This window comes from Perissodus microlepis, chromosome 6, assembly GCF_051167445.1.
Source record: "Perissodus microlepis isolate ML-2025 ecotype Zambia chromosome 6, ASM5116744v1, whole genome shotgun sequence".
Taxonomy (NCBI): Eukaryota; Metazoa; Chordata; class Actinopteri; order Cichliformes; family Cichlidae; genus Perissodus; species Perissodus microlepis.
In genome coordinates, this window is record NC_140466.1 from 25,451,218 (window position 1) to 25,468,751 (window position 17,534).

General features: G+C 41.6%; 1 protein-coding gene across 11 annotated transcripts in view; it reads right to left on the minus strand.

The window, feature by feature from the left end:
- lrba (LPS-responsive vesicle trafficking, beach and anchor containing) overlaps nucleotides 1-17,534 on the minus strand; it is a 175,428-nt gene that overhangs the window by 28,196 nt on the left and 129,698 nt on the right. For all 11 annotated transcript variants that reach the window (XM_084931650.1, XM_084931659.1, XM_084931658.1 and 8 more), the window contains 3 exons: nucleotides 13,036-13,176; nucleotides 11,718-11,837; nucleotides 8,057-8,209 (listed from right to left, as the gene is read on the minus strand). In XM_084931650.1, coding sequence (XP_084787776.1) covers nucleotides 8,057-8,209; nucleotides 11,718-11,837; nucleotides 13,036-13,176 — 414 coding nt within the window. The remainder of the gene's footprint in view (nucleotides 1-8,056; nucleotides 8,210-11,717; nucleotides 11,838-13,035; nucleotides 13,177-17,534) is intronic.

Genomic DNA, 17,534 nt, shown 5'->3' on the forward strand with positions numbered 1-17,534 from the left:
GGATATGGTTCAGTGGAGGAGGCACTCATCGGCAAGTGGAACCTGAAACTCTAACCCTAATTCTCGGCTGCTCTCTCCTCCCATCTTTCTCATTATCTCCCGACCACTTAAAAAGCAAGAATATCATGTTAAGGGGTGAAAAGAAGCAGAATGAGTAGTGATTGGGAAAGTCGCCACAAAACAAACACATCATGGTGGATTTGATCCAACTTACAGCCCAGACAGTGGAGTAAACACTACTGATTGGGGAGCAAAATGGCACTGAATCCAAGTTAGATAACAATAAAACTGTGGTGTCTGCATCCATTTAGATTTAAGTTCATGCATGACTGAAAAAATGCAAACTAAACAATGATGCCTTAAAAAAAAATACATTATTATTACAATTGTTATTAAAACAACTGCTAACATTATTATCATCATTATTATTATTATTACTACTACAACTGGCAAGAACCAAGAGAAGCTAAATCTTAAACACTGTTCACAAGCACCTGCGAAGGACATAACCATCTGTCCACCTCCACTCCAAAAGCCTAACTAGCTAGCAAATACTTCACCGGTGCCACAACACAATGGGATCAAGTGAGCAAAAGCTAAGTCAACAGTAAGAGCTGATTACACACAGAAACGCTGAAGAGGGCTTCTGCTTCTGGATGAAAGAATATTTGGATAGCTGTTGAGAGAGGCATTATTGTCTCAGATGATTACAGAGTTGGCTGCAGGACTGTGTGGAGGTGTGGAGGCTTCTCAGCACAGATTGGAGATGATTAGGATGAATGGCTCAACTGATCAGTTTGAGTGTAGTTAGCCTTCAAGCAGAGGTTATTAGGGTGTGGGGTTATGTGGAGCTGCAGCTTGTTAGTGCGAGACTGTCTGCGTATGTACGTGACCAGCAGCTCCAAACCATAAATACATCCTCAAGGAAACCCATGAACTATGCTCATGAAATGTAGAAGGAATATGCATGAATTCAATGTGACACGTTTTGCTTAATTTTCAGAGATATACTGTTACAAAACTAAATAAACACTCAGAAAATACCACAAGAACAAGAGTATACAGCAAAGCATCCCTGCTTTGCGCTAAATTCTAACAAAGTGTCCTAAAAAAAACACCCTAAAATAAGATTGCATCCAATTTCCATCACACAATTTTATTCATGCAAGCCTTTGTTTTTGAATATGTCAGTCATCTTCTGGGGTCTTTGAATGTTTACACGGCATTACCTGGGAATCTATACAACAGCTGTATGGCTATTTCCTTCTCGTATGGATAATATAAGTATGACAAAAACGTCTTAAAGAATTTATCTGCGTTCATGCTCCAAGAAACACATTCGTTTGAGTTGGGGCAAAGGGTAAGTACAAGTGTTTCTCTAAATAAAGCCAGGATTACAAACACGGATATTCAGGAGTCTGAGACGCAGCACAGAATAATGCTGCAAAAAAAAGTGCCTCAGTACACTTTGGCAGAAGTAAAATGAAAGCATGGAGGAGTGCAGGAAAGGGAGAAAGACAACATTAGTGAGTGAGTATGTCAGCAGGAGTAGATCATTCCATTTCTCAGGCTCTCATCGGGTCTGCCATTACGTCATCGAAAGGGAGGATAAACGAGGGGAGGGGGAGATGAGCAGGCAAGAGAGGGAGCCGAAGAAGAAGGGGGGACAGCTCGTAAAACACTGAGCACACAGTAAACATGTCTGCCCTTATGCATGACAATACCCCTTCAGTGAGCGCTGCCTGATATTAGCCAGATAACCTCCCTCTACCCCACGTGCTAGTTCCCATCCAGCAACAAGGCTTTCAGTGGAGACGCCAGGGGAATAGATTAGCACTAGGCTAACATGGCAAACTGTCTTCTATTACCGGGGGCCACTCTGGGATAGACGACGTTAAGGTTTTCACTCACTCAGTCATTCACAAGTGCACAAGTATTTCTTAGTGGTTAGTGGCTGGTCGCTGCAGTGGTTTACCTCAGCTCATGCATGGGTTCCTGTGGGGTTACTGTGAGAATAAGATGTGGACGCTGGTGGGAACGGCATTATGCGAGTCCCAGCGGGTGTCTGATCAGAGAGTGCAGTACGGATGAGAGGTGAATGTAAACAGTCGTGATCTTTGACTTTGTGTAGCTGGTGGTCTGAGCTGGGGAGCGATCATGTCTGGCTGTGTGACTTGTGGGAAAAAATGCAAGACACATTTTTGTCTTCTGAGTCTACTCGCTTACATTTCGGATACTTCCTACACAAATCACGCTTTACAGTAAACTTCCTAAAATCTTTATCCGAGTCTTTCAAACTATGTTGTCAACTTAAAAAGAAATCTTATGTATAAGATTTTCATGTCTTAATGTAATAACATGCCTGCTGAATAACGGGTTTCTTGATTGCATAGTTTTTTGCAAAGCGTTAATGGCTGTCAGCACATAAAGCTGACAAACTTCAGATTTCAAACAGGTTGAAAGTGCGAGGCTTGGGGGGTAAAGGTGATATGTCTCAAATATGACATTTGTCTTTTAACAGCCATGTAGATGTACCTCTGCGGGCAGGATTACTGTGATGACATCACAACAACAGCTGTAAGGCCGAATGACAAAGTATGAAACACACTCACATCACTGTCCACTGCAAACATCATAATTATGATTATATCAATATTTTCATTTTAACTGCAACAGAAGCAAAGCTAGAGTTATCCAGTGCTTGTAGAGGTTCATCTACCTGCTGGAGCATTTAAATGCACTGACATGGGAACAAAGGTCTTAAAATAAAAGCAAAGACATCACTGATAAACTCTCCAGTAATGGATAATAGAGTCACTCAAAGCTTGTTAGCAAAATCTGACTGGACCGTATACACACACTATATGTGCAACTGGTTAGCAACAGAGCTAAGCTCCAGACGTTACTCTCAGACATCAGCAAACATTTATAATTCAAGAGAGCTAAGATGTATACTAGCAGCCGCAGACTAATGTGTGCGGCATGTGAGGATGACTTAGGTCATAATAATGCACTATTCTGCCTGGCGATGCAGAGAGAAGCTTCTTGACTTCAGATGTTTTCAGTTTAGCAAGTTTGCACTGAAATGATGATTATGTGTTTTGCATGAATGATTGATAGCATGTGTTTCAGTGCCCTGAGCACTCTAATGTGCTAGGGTCATATAATTACAACTTGTGGCTATAGAAGCTACTCTTTAGTAAAGCTTGCAAAGTGTTCCTTGAGAGCAGCATATAGTACATAATGCGTTTTAGTGACATCACAGTCACACTGAAAATCCTACAACGAGTAGTTTCTTATATTATAGCACAGGAATAAACCGTGCACAGAAATTCAACAACATGACAGTTTCAGAGTTTCTGCATAGAGTAAGTAAATCAATGGGAGGCATAATGGTCGTCTTTGATGAGTTACAAAGGTTCTTTGGCATCCAACACCCACAGTGTCTTCTTGTGGCCAGCATTCTCTGTGCCGTTGCTTCTGACCAATCACTCAGCTGCCTTTTCCCATTCACAAAGACGAAAGGCTCCCTCTTTCTGTGAGGCCAGTATAGCGGATGCCTCTGTCACTCCTTTGAGCGAGTTGACACTTTATAAGACGGAAAAGGCCAAAAGTAAAGCATGCCCGTCTCTCCCATGTGTGAGGTTTGCAGGTCTGTCAGCAGCGCAGCAAGAGCACAGATGAGTGAAAGAAGCCAAACAGCTGAAGCAGGGAGCAGCAAATAAGCACTGGAGAGTTTGGTTAAATGGCAACAGGAGAAAAAAGTAACAAGAAGCCTCGGCAAGTGCATGTAATGGAAACCATGGAGTTAAATATGTCTGATTAGACAGCTTCACTTTTTTTTAATAATGAAACTATTATTGTGATTGTAACCATATTACATTTTAGGCACAAGCTGATTGGTGATTATAAAGATGTCATCCAACATCAATGTCTGTCTGCATTCTTATATTAGTTTAACATTGATCTATGCACAATAAAAATAAAAAAACAGCAGTGTTTAGCTCAGTCTAGCATCAGCAGATGGCTGCTCTAACAGACTGTGGTTTAGCCCGCCCCATCTCAGTAGCTCCAGTGAAACTTGGAGCCATGACAGCAAAGGTAAACACTGATATGGAGACAAATAACAGTCAAATTTACACGAGCATGCACACAAGATCACCTGCTATCGCTCTAATGGTTAGCAGGCCTGAAAAGCGAGGTATGGTCGTACATAGTGGAATGTCAGAGCGGCTGACAGTGCCCAGAGAAATGTAGTTATCTGGTGGAGGAGGGATCAAGTTCTTAACCTCTCCTTCGACCCCCTGGTAAAAGCAACAAGCAGCCCCTGATCTCCGTGGCATGCTGCCTCAAGACCCCTGTGTCTCCACAGGGATGCATGTGTGGATGTGTGATGGACCACGAAAAAGGGAGTGCGCCTTTACAAGAAAGCATTTAAGTATACTGTAGGCACTTCCCTCAAGCCGCGGAGGTGCTGCTCTGCCTCCTCCCCCAAAAATCCAACTATTCTTCAGACCTGTGGTTTTCAAGTGGAGCCTTCAGTGTTGTGTAAGACATTTGTTGAACAATAAACTGTCTAGGCATAAACTTGCAGTTAATCTGTTGCCATGCAACACACTTCCTGCTAAACATTAGCGATAACTTATGACACTTCTAAAGGAAAGCATTATGAACCCGGCTACAGTTTGATGGTAGGCTTATATCATCTTTTTTTTTTTTTTACCCCCCCAACCAACCATGCAACTCTGAACAACAAAAACAAGCTGCCGATTTGCGGAGCAGCACAATCCTTTACTGAGAGAGGCTTTTAATGGCCTTTCCAGATTGGGCCCTAATTAGCTGTTAATCATCTAAGGCTCATAACCAGAGTGGAGACAGCAGGCCTGTGTGTGTTTGCAAGTGAGTGTGCATTTGCGTGTGTTTGCGTGTTCTCTCCTGCTGTCTATCCCTGTGTTGCAAAGCCATTAGCAGCAGACAAGCTAAAGAGAGCCAAACAGCCCATTAACTCCTTCACTCTTCCTCTCTACCACGCTCATCTCTTTCCCAACAGTACCACAGTTGCCAGCTGACACCCTCTAATGCCAGCTATCTGTCATAACCAGAGACCTGTCCACCCACACATCCCTCCCTGAACCTTGGTGCTGTTTCTATGTGATCTGTAGCATACGACTGGGCCTCTTAAAATGGTAAAACTACAAAGACAAACTGCACTCCCACACTCACAATCCCAGCTTATTTTATTATTTTAAGCGAAACCAACAGATTCCAGGAAGTGATTCAGTCCAAATAAATTAGAAAATTATACTTAAACTGACATTTGATAGCAAAGCTTTTATTCACAGTCCCTCTGGGATGAAACCTATTTTCCTAAGCTTGTTATGTTTCTGTGCACCTACACCTGCCTGCTGGTTGCACGTTGGATCAATATCTCAGTTTGGAGGAAGAGAGAGAGAAAAAGCAGAGTGAAATTTTACCAGTTTGAAAGCAGCATATCTAGTATGGCTGCAGACAAAATAGAGTCCAAATTGCATCTGCAGTGCCAAATGGGGCACAAAGGACAGAAGCAAGGGGGGAAAATTAAGAAGAAGTAGAGGAGACCAGCACAGTTAAACCAGCGATGAAAGGCTCTTTTAGCTGTTTACAGGAGACCACATTAATGCATATATTCATACAATAAGGTTTCTGCTTCTTGATGCATTATTTTTTTCCCTTTTTTTTGTTTACATCATTATCCAAATTATGTTTGTTTTTACAATGACCGTGTTTCAACTCTACACTTGAAACAGAAATAACTCAGGACAGCAGATTTGAACATTAAAACATTGCCAACTAAAGAATAAAATAAATAAATAAATAAATAAATACAATTCCATTTTATTAATATAGTGCCAAATCACAACCACAGTCACCTTCAGGTGCATTATATTGTAAGGCAGAGGTCCCCAACCCCCGGACCACGGACTGGCACTGGTCCATGAGTCATTTGGTACCAGGCCGTGCGAGTGAGAGAGGGTGTGAAGTTCATGATTTTCAGGGTTTTCATTGGTTTTTAGCATTATTTTTTTTATCGTTTTTATCGTTAACTCGGTTTCCCTAGATCTTTTCCCATGTGTTATGAATAAATCTTTTTTTTTTCGTACCGTTACTGGTTTTATTTTATTGTATTTATCCGCGACTCCATGAAAAATACTGTCGGACATAAAACTTTGCCAACTGTGGCGCAAAAAAGGTTGGGGACTGCTGTTGTAAGGCATGTATCTTGTAAGGAGCTACTACAGCACTGTGAACAAGCATTAGGCAATAGTGGTGAGGAAAAACTCCCTTTTAACAGGAAGTAACGTCTGGCAGAACCAGCCTCAGGGAGAGGCAGCCATCTTTTAATTTAAGAAACTAAATAAAAACAATCCAAAACTTTTTAAACTTCATGCCATTAAAAAAAAAAAGTTGGACCAGTGGTTCTGTTTTTGTTTTTTTTTTAAATGCATAACAATTTCCCAAATATCTGTCAAATATAATCCTCATTTAGCACAAATGAAAACTCAACTTTTCCTCCCCGTGAGTATCAAACACTGCACAACAGCCTGCAACGCTGCCGCCACAACAAGCGTCCCTCTAATACAGCGGTCCCCAACCTTTTTTGCGCCACGGACCGGTTTATGCCCGACAATATTTTCATGGACCGGCCTTTAAGGTGTCACGGATAAATACAACAAAATAAAACTAGTATCGGTACTGAAAAAAAGAAAATTTATTCATAACACACGTGAAAAGACCAAGGAAAACCAAGTAAACGATAAAAACGATAACAAAATAACGCTGAAAACCGATATAAACCCTGAAAACTATACATTTCACACCTGAGCCTCAACTCTCGCGGCCCGGTACCAAACGACTCACGGACCGGTACCGGTCCGAGGCCCGGGGGTTGGGGACCGCTGCTCTAATACATCCACAGCGAGCTGCATGCTGACAGCCAAAAAGAGGGAAGTGTGTGATTAATGATAGCAGCATGGTCATATCAGCAGGCTAGTTAACAGACCCCCACCATAAGACTGCACAGGTCACAGAGCACACCCAGCATCATCAGCACCCATTACTAATGTGGGCACACATCACACATGGAGCTGCCACTGCTTTTACCCCAAATATGTAACGGAGAGGGAAAAGTGGCCTGCGCTAGGCTCCAGATTACATTGCGTTATAACCCACAGTTTAGTTTTCTTCTGTAATTGTGTTTATGCAGACAGACGGACAAAATTATGAATAAGCTTTATTTGTAAGGGGACAGCTGTCCTTTCACTGTCAGTATGAAGTTAAAATGTTTTAAAGATAAAAGGGCTAAAAGCATAAATGATAAGCAATTTCAGCAAAGCAGAAGAGAAAATGTTAACCCCCCATCTGAGGCTCCTAGATCTTCTAGCGCTGAGAAATCTGATCCAAAGTGTTACCTTAGTCTCCCAACAGTGTGTGTGCATGTTGTGTAAAGCACAGAAGAGAACATCTAGAGTATAATGAAAACACGGCAGCCAGTCTGACAACATCTGACGTGAATATACACATAGAATATTTCTGCCTTTGGCCAGGCGGACCAGAAAGGGAGATCAGAAAGTGGATACTGCATAATTATTCTGCACAAAAACACAGTTGCAGTTGCACACACCGGCATGTTCCAGATGTGTATGAACAGAGCAGAGAGAGGGACCGTGAGGCTACATGGGGATATTAGACGGGACAGAGCTGGATCAATTTGCCGGCAAAGCAATCTGAAAGTTGGGACACGTGAGAGGAGGGGAGGCTCAGGTAACAGGAAGAACTGTGTGATGGTCAGGAAATAACACTGTCTCTTTAAATTAGCATTTCCAGCTAAGCTTGGGGCTCAGATGGCCTGCGCTATGTGCCATATGAGGAAGAAAGAAAACAAGGCTATACATGAATGACAACTATAAAACTTTTTTTTCTTGCCTAGACTCTGTGATGGCTTCAGTATATTTTTAATGCACACTTGCTTTAACCTGGATCATAAATGGGACACAGCATTCAGGTGTACTTTTCTTACCAGTCGATTAATGCGCACAAACTTTTCTGGGGTTTTGGCCCAAGGTGGCAGATCAACATCAGAGACTACAGTGCCATCCTCCATCACTCCCAGGTTGTAATTGCTGGCGTTAACAAACATCTCAGGCAGATAGTAGAACTCCGGGATCAGCTCCTGAAAGGGTAAAGCACAGACACATAAATGAACACACACTGGTTATCGGGAGAAAAGAAAAAAGAAAAAAAAAGCAGTTTGAGAATCTGCAACAGTTATCGGACATGATGCTGCAGCTGTAGAAAGCTCTGCATAATCACCAATGGAAATTTAGAATAACGGCAATGCTAGATCTGAACATGATGTACAAGAAGATAAAGGGTATGTTCACCCCTGGGTCTGTGCCTCACAAAAGGCGGCCCTGAACCAGTTCAAACAATCAAGGTACCGCCCTCACATGTGAAACAGTGCTGTGTGGGTGTGAAAGGAAAGAAAGCAACTGGGCTGGTGCTTCTACAGATGTCAGGGAGTAAATAAGTAGAAGCTTTACCCCCCCCCAAAAAAGAGTGTAAAGTCCTGTGAGTCTTGATCAGCATAAATTTGATGAGTGTGGTTTTGCAGACTCCAAGTCAAACTGTGGGCTAAGGGAGGTGGACTGCCTCCCCAAATTAAAGCACATTATGTTATAACTCAAAAAGCCCTTTTGAAGTGTTGAGTAACTCTTTAAGAAGAACAAGAGCAGGGAAAATAAACGCAACGAAGCAGCACTGTTTTTGTATATAGATAGTATTGCTGTATTGTTTTCTGAATGACAGAATTATTTGTGGAAATTACATGACGCTGGTCTGTTGTAAAAAGCCTCTGAGTGTGCACTCGGCTGTGGTTTCTCCCTATTCTGATGCGATGATCATATTCTTTGTGTCTAAGAAGAAAAAAAAAATGTTCACTTCTGATTTTCCCCTCTCTTCCACAACAACAAAGAAAAGTCAGCTAAATTCTCGTCTTACTATGAGGATTTTATTTGGCTGTCACAAACAACACAGCATGTTTTCAATCTGCTCGAGAGTGAAGAGAAATGCAAGTATGACAGGAGATGTAACCCTATATGTTTAGCCATGTGTCATTCTAAACAAAGCAGAACTTGCCACAGTGAGTATAAACATTAAGATTGTGTTTGAGCTTAAAAACATGTAGATAAATCAACAACGCTTCCCAGGCTTTAGCTGTTGTGTTATTGTTGTGGGTACGTCTCACAAACTTCGACACAATCAGGACACGGGAAGGTTCAGTTCTTGGCTGTGTCATGCAAATAAGGAAAGGAAAGTGGAGCGTGAAATATATGGTATATTGCATTTTTCCCCAATAGACTGAAAAAATGAAGGGAAAGAAAAATGCCTTAAAGTGCATTCTGTCTTGTGGTCAGCAGGGGGCAGTTGCAAAAAAGTCAGATTATAAAGCATCTATGGAAAAATTACCCTTCATCCTATTTGACTGGGGAAAGCAGTAAACACTTGACACATGCATTTATACTTTCAATCACTAATTTATATTCTTAGTGAATAAAATACAATGATCATTTCCATATTACAGTCCTCATTAGAGTCAAAAAAGATGCTGTAAGATGAGTGTGATGATGGGCAAATTCTGATCTCAAGCCAATAAGACAGGACTTCACAAACCAGTGGGTGATGACTTGGTCCTAATTCAAATTTTTAATATACAGTCCATGTGCTCTATGACTTGACAGGTTTTGTGTAACAAAATACATAATTATATGAACTATAACTATCTATAACTACTATAACTACATTCACCTGCATATACAGAAAACACTATATAGAATCAATTATGGGCATTGCTAAGGGAATTTGGTGACAAACATGTTAATAACCTAGCATTAGAAATGAACAGCCTACCTTCAAAGCTAAGTGGCGATTGGCTGACAGCTAACACTCAAAGCAAAAAAAAAACCAAAACAAACTAAACTCAGAAGTCAAGAAGCATTTTGAAAAGATTCAATTCTTAGCATATGTAACATGATCTTTACAAATACAAGCAAATACAGCCAAATAATAACATTCCTCTTATCAAATTAGCTGCACAATATCTCCCCCTCTCATTAATGGGGTGAAAAGATCCAATCAAATGAGCAAGCAAACACACAGCTTTAAAACAACACGGCACTTCCTCACTTCTGAAATCTCTTCACTCCACAAAAGCTGACCTAAAACTAAAGGTCACCTTCTTAACGAGGCCTCCTGCTCACCCGGGTTCACCGGCTACAGCCTGCTGTAAATTTGAGCAGGAGAGAGCGGCACCCGTGCACGCACGCATGCACATACCCCAACGAAACCTTGAGGGCTTCACTCCCCAACACTCGAGCCTGCCTTACGTGGACCATTATGTGCAGTGGCCCTTTTGCTCCAGCCTGGTCAGAGGCCAGCCCCTCTGATCCCCAATCCTGTCCTGTCATGGGTCACTGGAAGGGGCTTTGGCCTCTGGGCTCTCCAGCTACACTTCCACTGTTGCTACTTCCAACCCCTCTTCTCTTGTGTCTCCCCCTCTGATGCCTGTGGGCTGAGGCTAGGGGTCAGGGGATTGGGGGTGGCAGGTCATTCTAGCGTCACCCAGGCTAGAGACACATTGAATCTAGGTGTTGTAGCCCATTATCACCCCTTCTTTAACAGTGGCGTATGAAAACACAGGGGCTTTTTGCCCTCTGGCAGAGACAGAGGGTTGCCATCAATGGTCCCAATACTAAAGCTAAATGGTGTACTTACCCTACTGAATTGATACATCTCACTCCTAATTCCTCTACTGCTTAAAAGAGGAATTAAGCAATATGGATGCGACTGGACTGCATCCAGTTGGTTGCACACATTCATATTTTGAGCAAAAAAAAAAAAAGGAGCATGAATGTGTGCATCCAACTGGATAAAGTCGACAGATTTTAATTCAAAATATGCTAAAAATTCAAGCTGAACATGGAAACAAACTGACGACGTCCAGATTTCCTCTTTGTTTTGATGTGAAGTTGAGCTCTCACAGTTTGATCCACATTGACAGGTTGAGACTAAGAGAGCAAACTAAGGCTGTTGTTGGGCTTTTGCAATCAAGCATTGGCCAGCTACACAGTAACACAATCCACATGTTTTATCAGAGGGATGCGGGAGGGGGGTAAACGCAATCAAGCGTAAAAACCCCCAACACCACTGCTGTTCCCCCATCCAGTGACCCAGTGCCAGGAGAGCAAGCAAAACTCAGCTTTGACAGAGAATGTCTGAGTGTAGTTGTAAATGTTTTAGGAGAGCAGTTAAAGTGTGCGCTGGGGGTTCGAAGGCGCTCGGTATGAGAATGACCTGTGCTGTTTCAGGGTAGATCCGTCGGCGCAGCAGAGTTTGGGGGCCCAGTGGGCAGGGATTCAAGTCCATGTTATAGCTGACTGAATCTGAGACAGACGGCTGGGACAGATGAGGATTAAACCAACGCTTTGATCAGAAGAGCAGGAAGCTATCATTGTGTAGGGACAATGATTGGTAGTGACTGGACATTACTCTTTTGAAACCCTCTCTTTTTTATGTGTGCTGGACTTGGATTTATTCTCCTGCAGCGCTCGGGACTTTATCGTCCAACTGCTATTATTTTTGTCCCCAGATCCATTGTGAGCATGCATAAGTATGAATGGTACCTTAACATCAGATGTGTCTCTCTGGCAGTTCCTCCAAGCCCTGGATACTGAGGAGAAGGTGCGGTCAGCATGGTCAAACTTTCCTCCTTGGAAGTTAAGGAAGAACGTGGTGAAGGGTTCCTGGAAATTATAAAGGTTATGGTTAAGAATATAAACTGGGGAGTCTACTCCTATAACTGAAACCACCCAATTGCTTTTTCTGCAATGAAAACATGGTGGTCAACATGTCTACAGTTTGAATACACTCTGTCAATATATTTGACCTAGAATTGACCCTTTCTGCACACCCTGTAACAAACTTAAAGCCAAAAATGAACAAGTAAAACAACAATATTCCCAGTGTGCTACTAAAATCAATGCACATGTGCTGCTGATGCATTTCTAATCACGTATAATCTTGTTAGGGCAGATCAATAGCCATCTCTCTGATGCAAGAGCCCCCAAATGACATGGGCACACTGTGCTGTACCACAGCTATAAACTAATACTGTAAATAGCTAATTAAGTCCAGCCTGAAATGACGCAAGCCTCATTTATTTTATTTTTTTTAAATGGTGGGACAGTGAGCAAATTGATCTTGCAGTTTATACATCAGTGTAAAATTTACAAAATACACAGTTACTACACAAACCCATTTTCATTTCATATTTAAGGTTAAGTTTGATCTTTAAGCGAGAGTTATAAATGAGTGCTTCTGGTAAAGTGGCTTTAGAGTAAGCTGGCTAATGATGTGCAGAGATCAATGAGGTAACTCTACTGGGAGTTACAGAGACAGTGAGCTACTGGGACAATAACAGCAGAAAACTGCACGTTGGAGAAACTTAGTAACCTCCCTCTCCCCAGAGTGTAGTATGGAAAGATTGATGGCATCCATTCAACAAAGGTACTACAAGAGAGCACTCTAGTGCAAAATATACACCACTAATGTGCTTCAAAAACAAACAAAATCACATTTCAGTACCTGTTATTAAAAAGAAAAACCTTGAGAATTTGCATCAAGGTGAAGGTCAGACTTTTAAGTGCACTGCTTTTGCTTTTCATTTATTATCACCCCATGCATGCATGCTATGCAATATTTAGCATGCATATACTCTTAATTTGATAAAATCCTAGGTCTAATTAAGAATACATTCATGACCTCTACATCATGAATGTACTGTTCATTAAAAAAAAGAATCCAATTTAAATACTGCGCTTAACTACACTTTTAAAGAGCAAGGTTAAATTCTTGCACAAGCATAATTATTTCATTATTTTCCAGAATTCATATTAAAAGTCACGAATGCTCCTAAACACTCCAAACGTGCACTGCACTTACAATACGTAGCAGCCACATCAGGGTGAAGCTCGAGGTGGAGTAGTGGGTGCCATAATGGAACTTCGGCACCTGATCATCCTCCCAGGTTTCATATCGTTCTGAAAAGAACGCTGCCCTCTTGGGGTTAAGAGCACCGATGGGCTATAAATATAAACAAACAAAAAATAGGTCAAACATGTTAAACAGCTAAACTGAAAAATAAATAAATACGACAAAACAGATATTAGGACACGATAGATGCGTGAAAGTAAAAAAAACACAAACCAAAAGCGAGGGAGGCAGTACTGAATTTTACTGTGAATACAGGGACTACTCACTGCTGCATAATAGTTGCAAGGCGAATGAAGCTAATAACCATTGTGCTATCTCAAATGAATATTAGATGATGTTTTCCTTCAGACAGATCAATCCTTTCCCACAGAGTGCTTTTTAGAGGCTGTGAAACCGAGCCCCTGCAGCTGTAGTCTGTCAGAGAAAACTAATGTGCTCCAATGAAAGAGTGCCTACTCAGAATATCAATAGCAAGGCTGTGGGTTCCTTTAATTTTTACTTTTATTAATCTGTAACTAATACACTGGTCACCAGCCCTATTTATAGTCCAGAAAAAAATGGTTAAATTGCATTAATTTTCCATTGCTCTTTAAAAAAAAAAGCCAATAACCCTGTGCAGCTCGCCTATTATTTAAATACTCATTTATAGAAATCACTTTCAGGCTGGTTCAATTTTTATTAGTCTTCTGCAGGCTGTGCCTCATTCCCTCGAACCGCTCCATCATCTTGCTCACACACACACACACACACACACACACACACACACACACACACACACACACACACACACACACACACACACACACACACACACACACACACACACACACACACACAGCAGATCAATGGTAATGGAATGATGCCCTTTTGAGAATGGGGGCCTAGTAGGGTGTGGATCAATTGGATCTCTTTCATATCATAGGGTGCCTGTCACAGCAAGACACATCCAGGGCAGGTCTATGATATTGATCTGTGCAATGGCTACTGTTTTATGTGGGTGTAATGGTGCATGCTTGTGTACCTGTGTGTGTGTGTACTGGGAGTGATGCACACGGTCTTGCAGTTATTGCTGCTTTTTTTTTTTTTTTGTTCAATGCATGCATTTTTTTGGTTATTTTGTAAATAGTGTTCCTGTGCGTATGTGCATTTACACAGCGAATTGCCTTGTGCCACAACACTGTGCAGATCTATGTTGACAGTGATACACTGTGGGCTTCCTCAGGGCCACTGGGGTGGGTGAGTACACACAGTGAATTATACATCACACCCATTGGCCTGATTTATAGCCCTAATAACAGTCGGCTCATTAAAAAAAGAAAAGGGAGAGGAGGCATATAAAATTTAAAAAAAAGAAAAGACTGAAAGTGCCACAGTGACAGGGAGAGAGGGAGAATTGTGTGTGAGGGCACGTGGGGGCTGTTGGTTTGCTCGAGCCCGACATTGTTTACTGCTGTAAATTACTGTGGGGCTAGCGCTCTCAGCTTACAGTAGCTACAACAAAGCGGCAGCGACGGTGCCGTACATCAGAGCAGAGCGGCCGGCGGTGCGCTGATGGAGCGCCTGCTGCTGCCCCATCACAGATTGACCCAATACGTCGTGGCAAAGAATAGCACTCTGATGAGCTCTCAGACAAATGAACCGATTTACTTTTAACTAAAGGGTACACTACAGAAGAAAACTGAGCCAGAGTTTTCAGTAAAGATGGGGAAAATAATGCTGAATTAGTCTTAATCTGTTCTAAATCAAGAAGGCAGCTGCAGATGGTGTAACAGTGACATTTTAAAGCTGCTATGGTGAGATGTATTTAAAAAAATATATATATATATTATATATATTATGTATGTTATCCTGCCTAAACTCTCCTCCTTACCCAAATAATCACAGCTTTGGGAACTCAAATATTTAAAAAGTAATTTTTTATGTGTAGGCATACCAAGCGAAAAACACTCCCTCAAGGAACAATAAGCACCTTCCTGAGAAACTATTATAAGAACATTACCTAGTGCTACTTTGCTTTTAAAACAATAATGGGTCACCGGTGATGAAGTATAATGGCTCACCGACAATTTGAGCATCAGTAGGGCTTTGAGTCATAAATCACAAGAGCCTTTTGAAGAGAGTGTTTATGTATAATGTCCTATTTAAACAGTGAAAATGGTGTGGAGGGCCTGGGGGGATAAACATATGGGGCGAGTACGATGAGATCAATACACCATTAGCTCATGTGTCTGTGAGCAGCACGTTATAGCACAAAGGTACACAAGATGCTCAGTAAGTCCTATTTTCTTGCTATGTAAATGCAGAGTACATAATAGATTAACAATTGTTTAAATTATTTGTTGTTCTTCATTAAAAGCACAGTAAGAGTGGATTCATTTATTTACATATTTTTGGCCTTTTATGGATAGATGAAGGCGTGCCTTAGATGTAAGGACACCTTGTATGAACACTCAAGAAGTTCAAACAGATCAAATAACAATTTTCTTTTGTAAAATCGCCCCAAAGATTAATTTTATATGTTAAAATGTCAAATTTAGGTTTGGTTTTGTTATATAAAGCATCTTTATGAAGAACAAGTGGATTTTTGTGGGGAGATGTGTGACAGTATGCAGAGCTGGGGTGCAAAAAGGGGTGGAGGAATAAAAAAAGAGGTGTTAAAACACTTGCAGTCAGATCTAGCGAGAGCTTATCGTGACTACAATGTTATCTCGGGGGTCGGCGTTTGATGTCAGGTTGAGGTTAGAGTTTATGATAAGAAAGTCCCTGGGGTCAGAATGGCTCTGGTAGCAAGGAACATAAATTCTGTGTGGCCTCTGTTGTGCTGGGAATGATGACAGTGTGTGACACACACACACACACACACACACACACACGTTCATAGCAATTTGGCTTCTCAATGTCACTGGAGGCTTCGCAGATGACCTGTTTCTACAAGAGACAACCACCAACGTGACATTAGAGGGGGATAAGAGAGATGTGAAGGGTGAGGAAGAAAGAGAGCACGAGAGGAAAACAGAAGGAGACAAGAAAGAAAAACAATAAAGAGCAAACAAAAGAGGGGAAAATGTGAAAAGTAAGCACAGTTTTGAATGGTGCAGGCAAACACAGAGAGTGCAGAACTAACTGAAGGTCACCAAATATTAGGTTGCAAAGAAAAGAAATGGGGAGCACAAATGATTGTAGGTGCAACATCATGTGGTGGGGGTTTGATTTGAAGGGCTGCACAGAGCTGCTTTGCCCTTTTCCAGACACCGCAGTCTGGCACGGTCCAGTAGTCATACATTAATATCACACGCGTGTCAACAACATGAATAAAACAGATGTAATAAAGATTGGCTCTGCTCCCTCCCCTCCTTCTTGCTCTCTCTGCTTCCATTCTGTTCTTTAAAAAGAAAAAGGGTTAAAGGGATGGGAAATAATGTTGTTCTCCCTTTCTCACACTCTCTCCTCCTCTTTCTTTTGCTTTCTGATCGTCTTTCTGTTTCTCCTCCTTTTACCCAACTCTCCCATTCATTCAAGTCCCCGGGGCGGCGAGGCTTGACTGAGCACAGAGGCTGAGCTGTCCAAACTTCATGGCAGTGCAAAGGAGAAGAGAAGGAAGCAGAAATGAGCTAAGAAACCACACGGGAAGGCTGCGTGGTTTTTGTGAGCCTGTGTGTGTATTGGTGGGGCAAATACAACTGTCACATTTCACCCTGTTGGGCAACATCAAGCAGGATAAACATAAGAATTATGCAGCTGCTTACAGTGGATAAAAACTACACTGGGAGGGATAAAAGCCGAGGACGGAGACACAGAGGAGCAGATTGAAAGTGAAAGCAGGACTGGGGAGAACCTAAGGGACAAGATGTTTGAATCTATGTGACAGGGAAGTGTGAAGGAATGAAAGTGTGAGGAGATGGTTCACTTGTGTTTCATAACTGTGGTATTTGTGCAGGACAATAGCGTTGCATCTGGATTATATTCTGCATATATTTGTTCTTCCTTTCATTTCCAATGGTTGATGGCAGTTGATGGACTTTAATGAATGCTTGCCTAAAGAAACAGCAATACTAGGCTTGCTGTCCCCTAAATAAATTAATTAATTTAAAATTGCTGCCATTACAGAATTTTCTTGCAAAACTAAACAAAATCTGCATTGTCCTTTTGAACATAGTTAATAACATGCAAACTGCCAGCAAGTCAAGTTGATGGTGGCTCAAAAAGTAGAGCCAGAAGGTCACCGGCTCTTCCTCTCTGTACCCAGCCAACACAGTGAACCCTAATTTCCACCCATGGATCCATCTGTGTATTAGTAACAGTCCAAATGTATACCGTCATGTTTGAACAGGACTGAGCGAAAATTATGAAGAGTTTTTGGAGAGTCTCCAAGAAATGCTAAAACACATTATTAGTGAAACTGGACTTCCTAGATCGTCTAATCTCACCCAAACCAATGCAGACTCTAA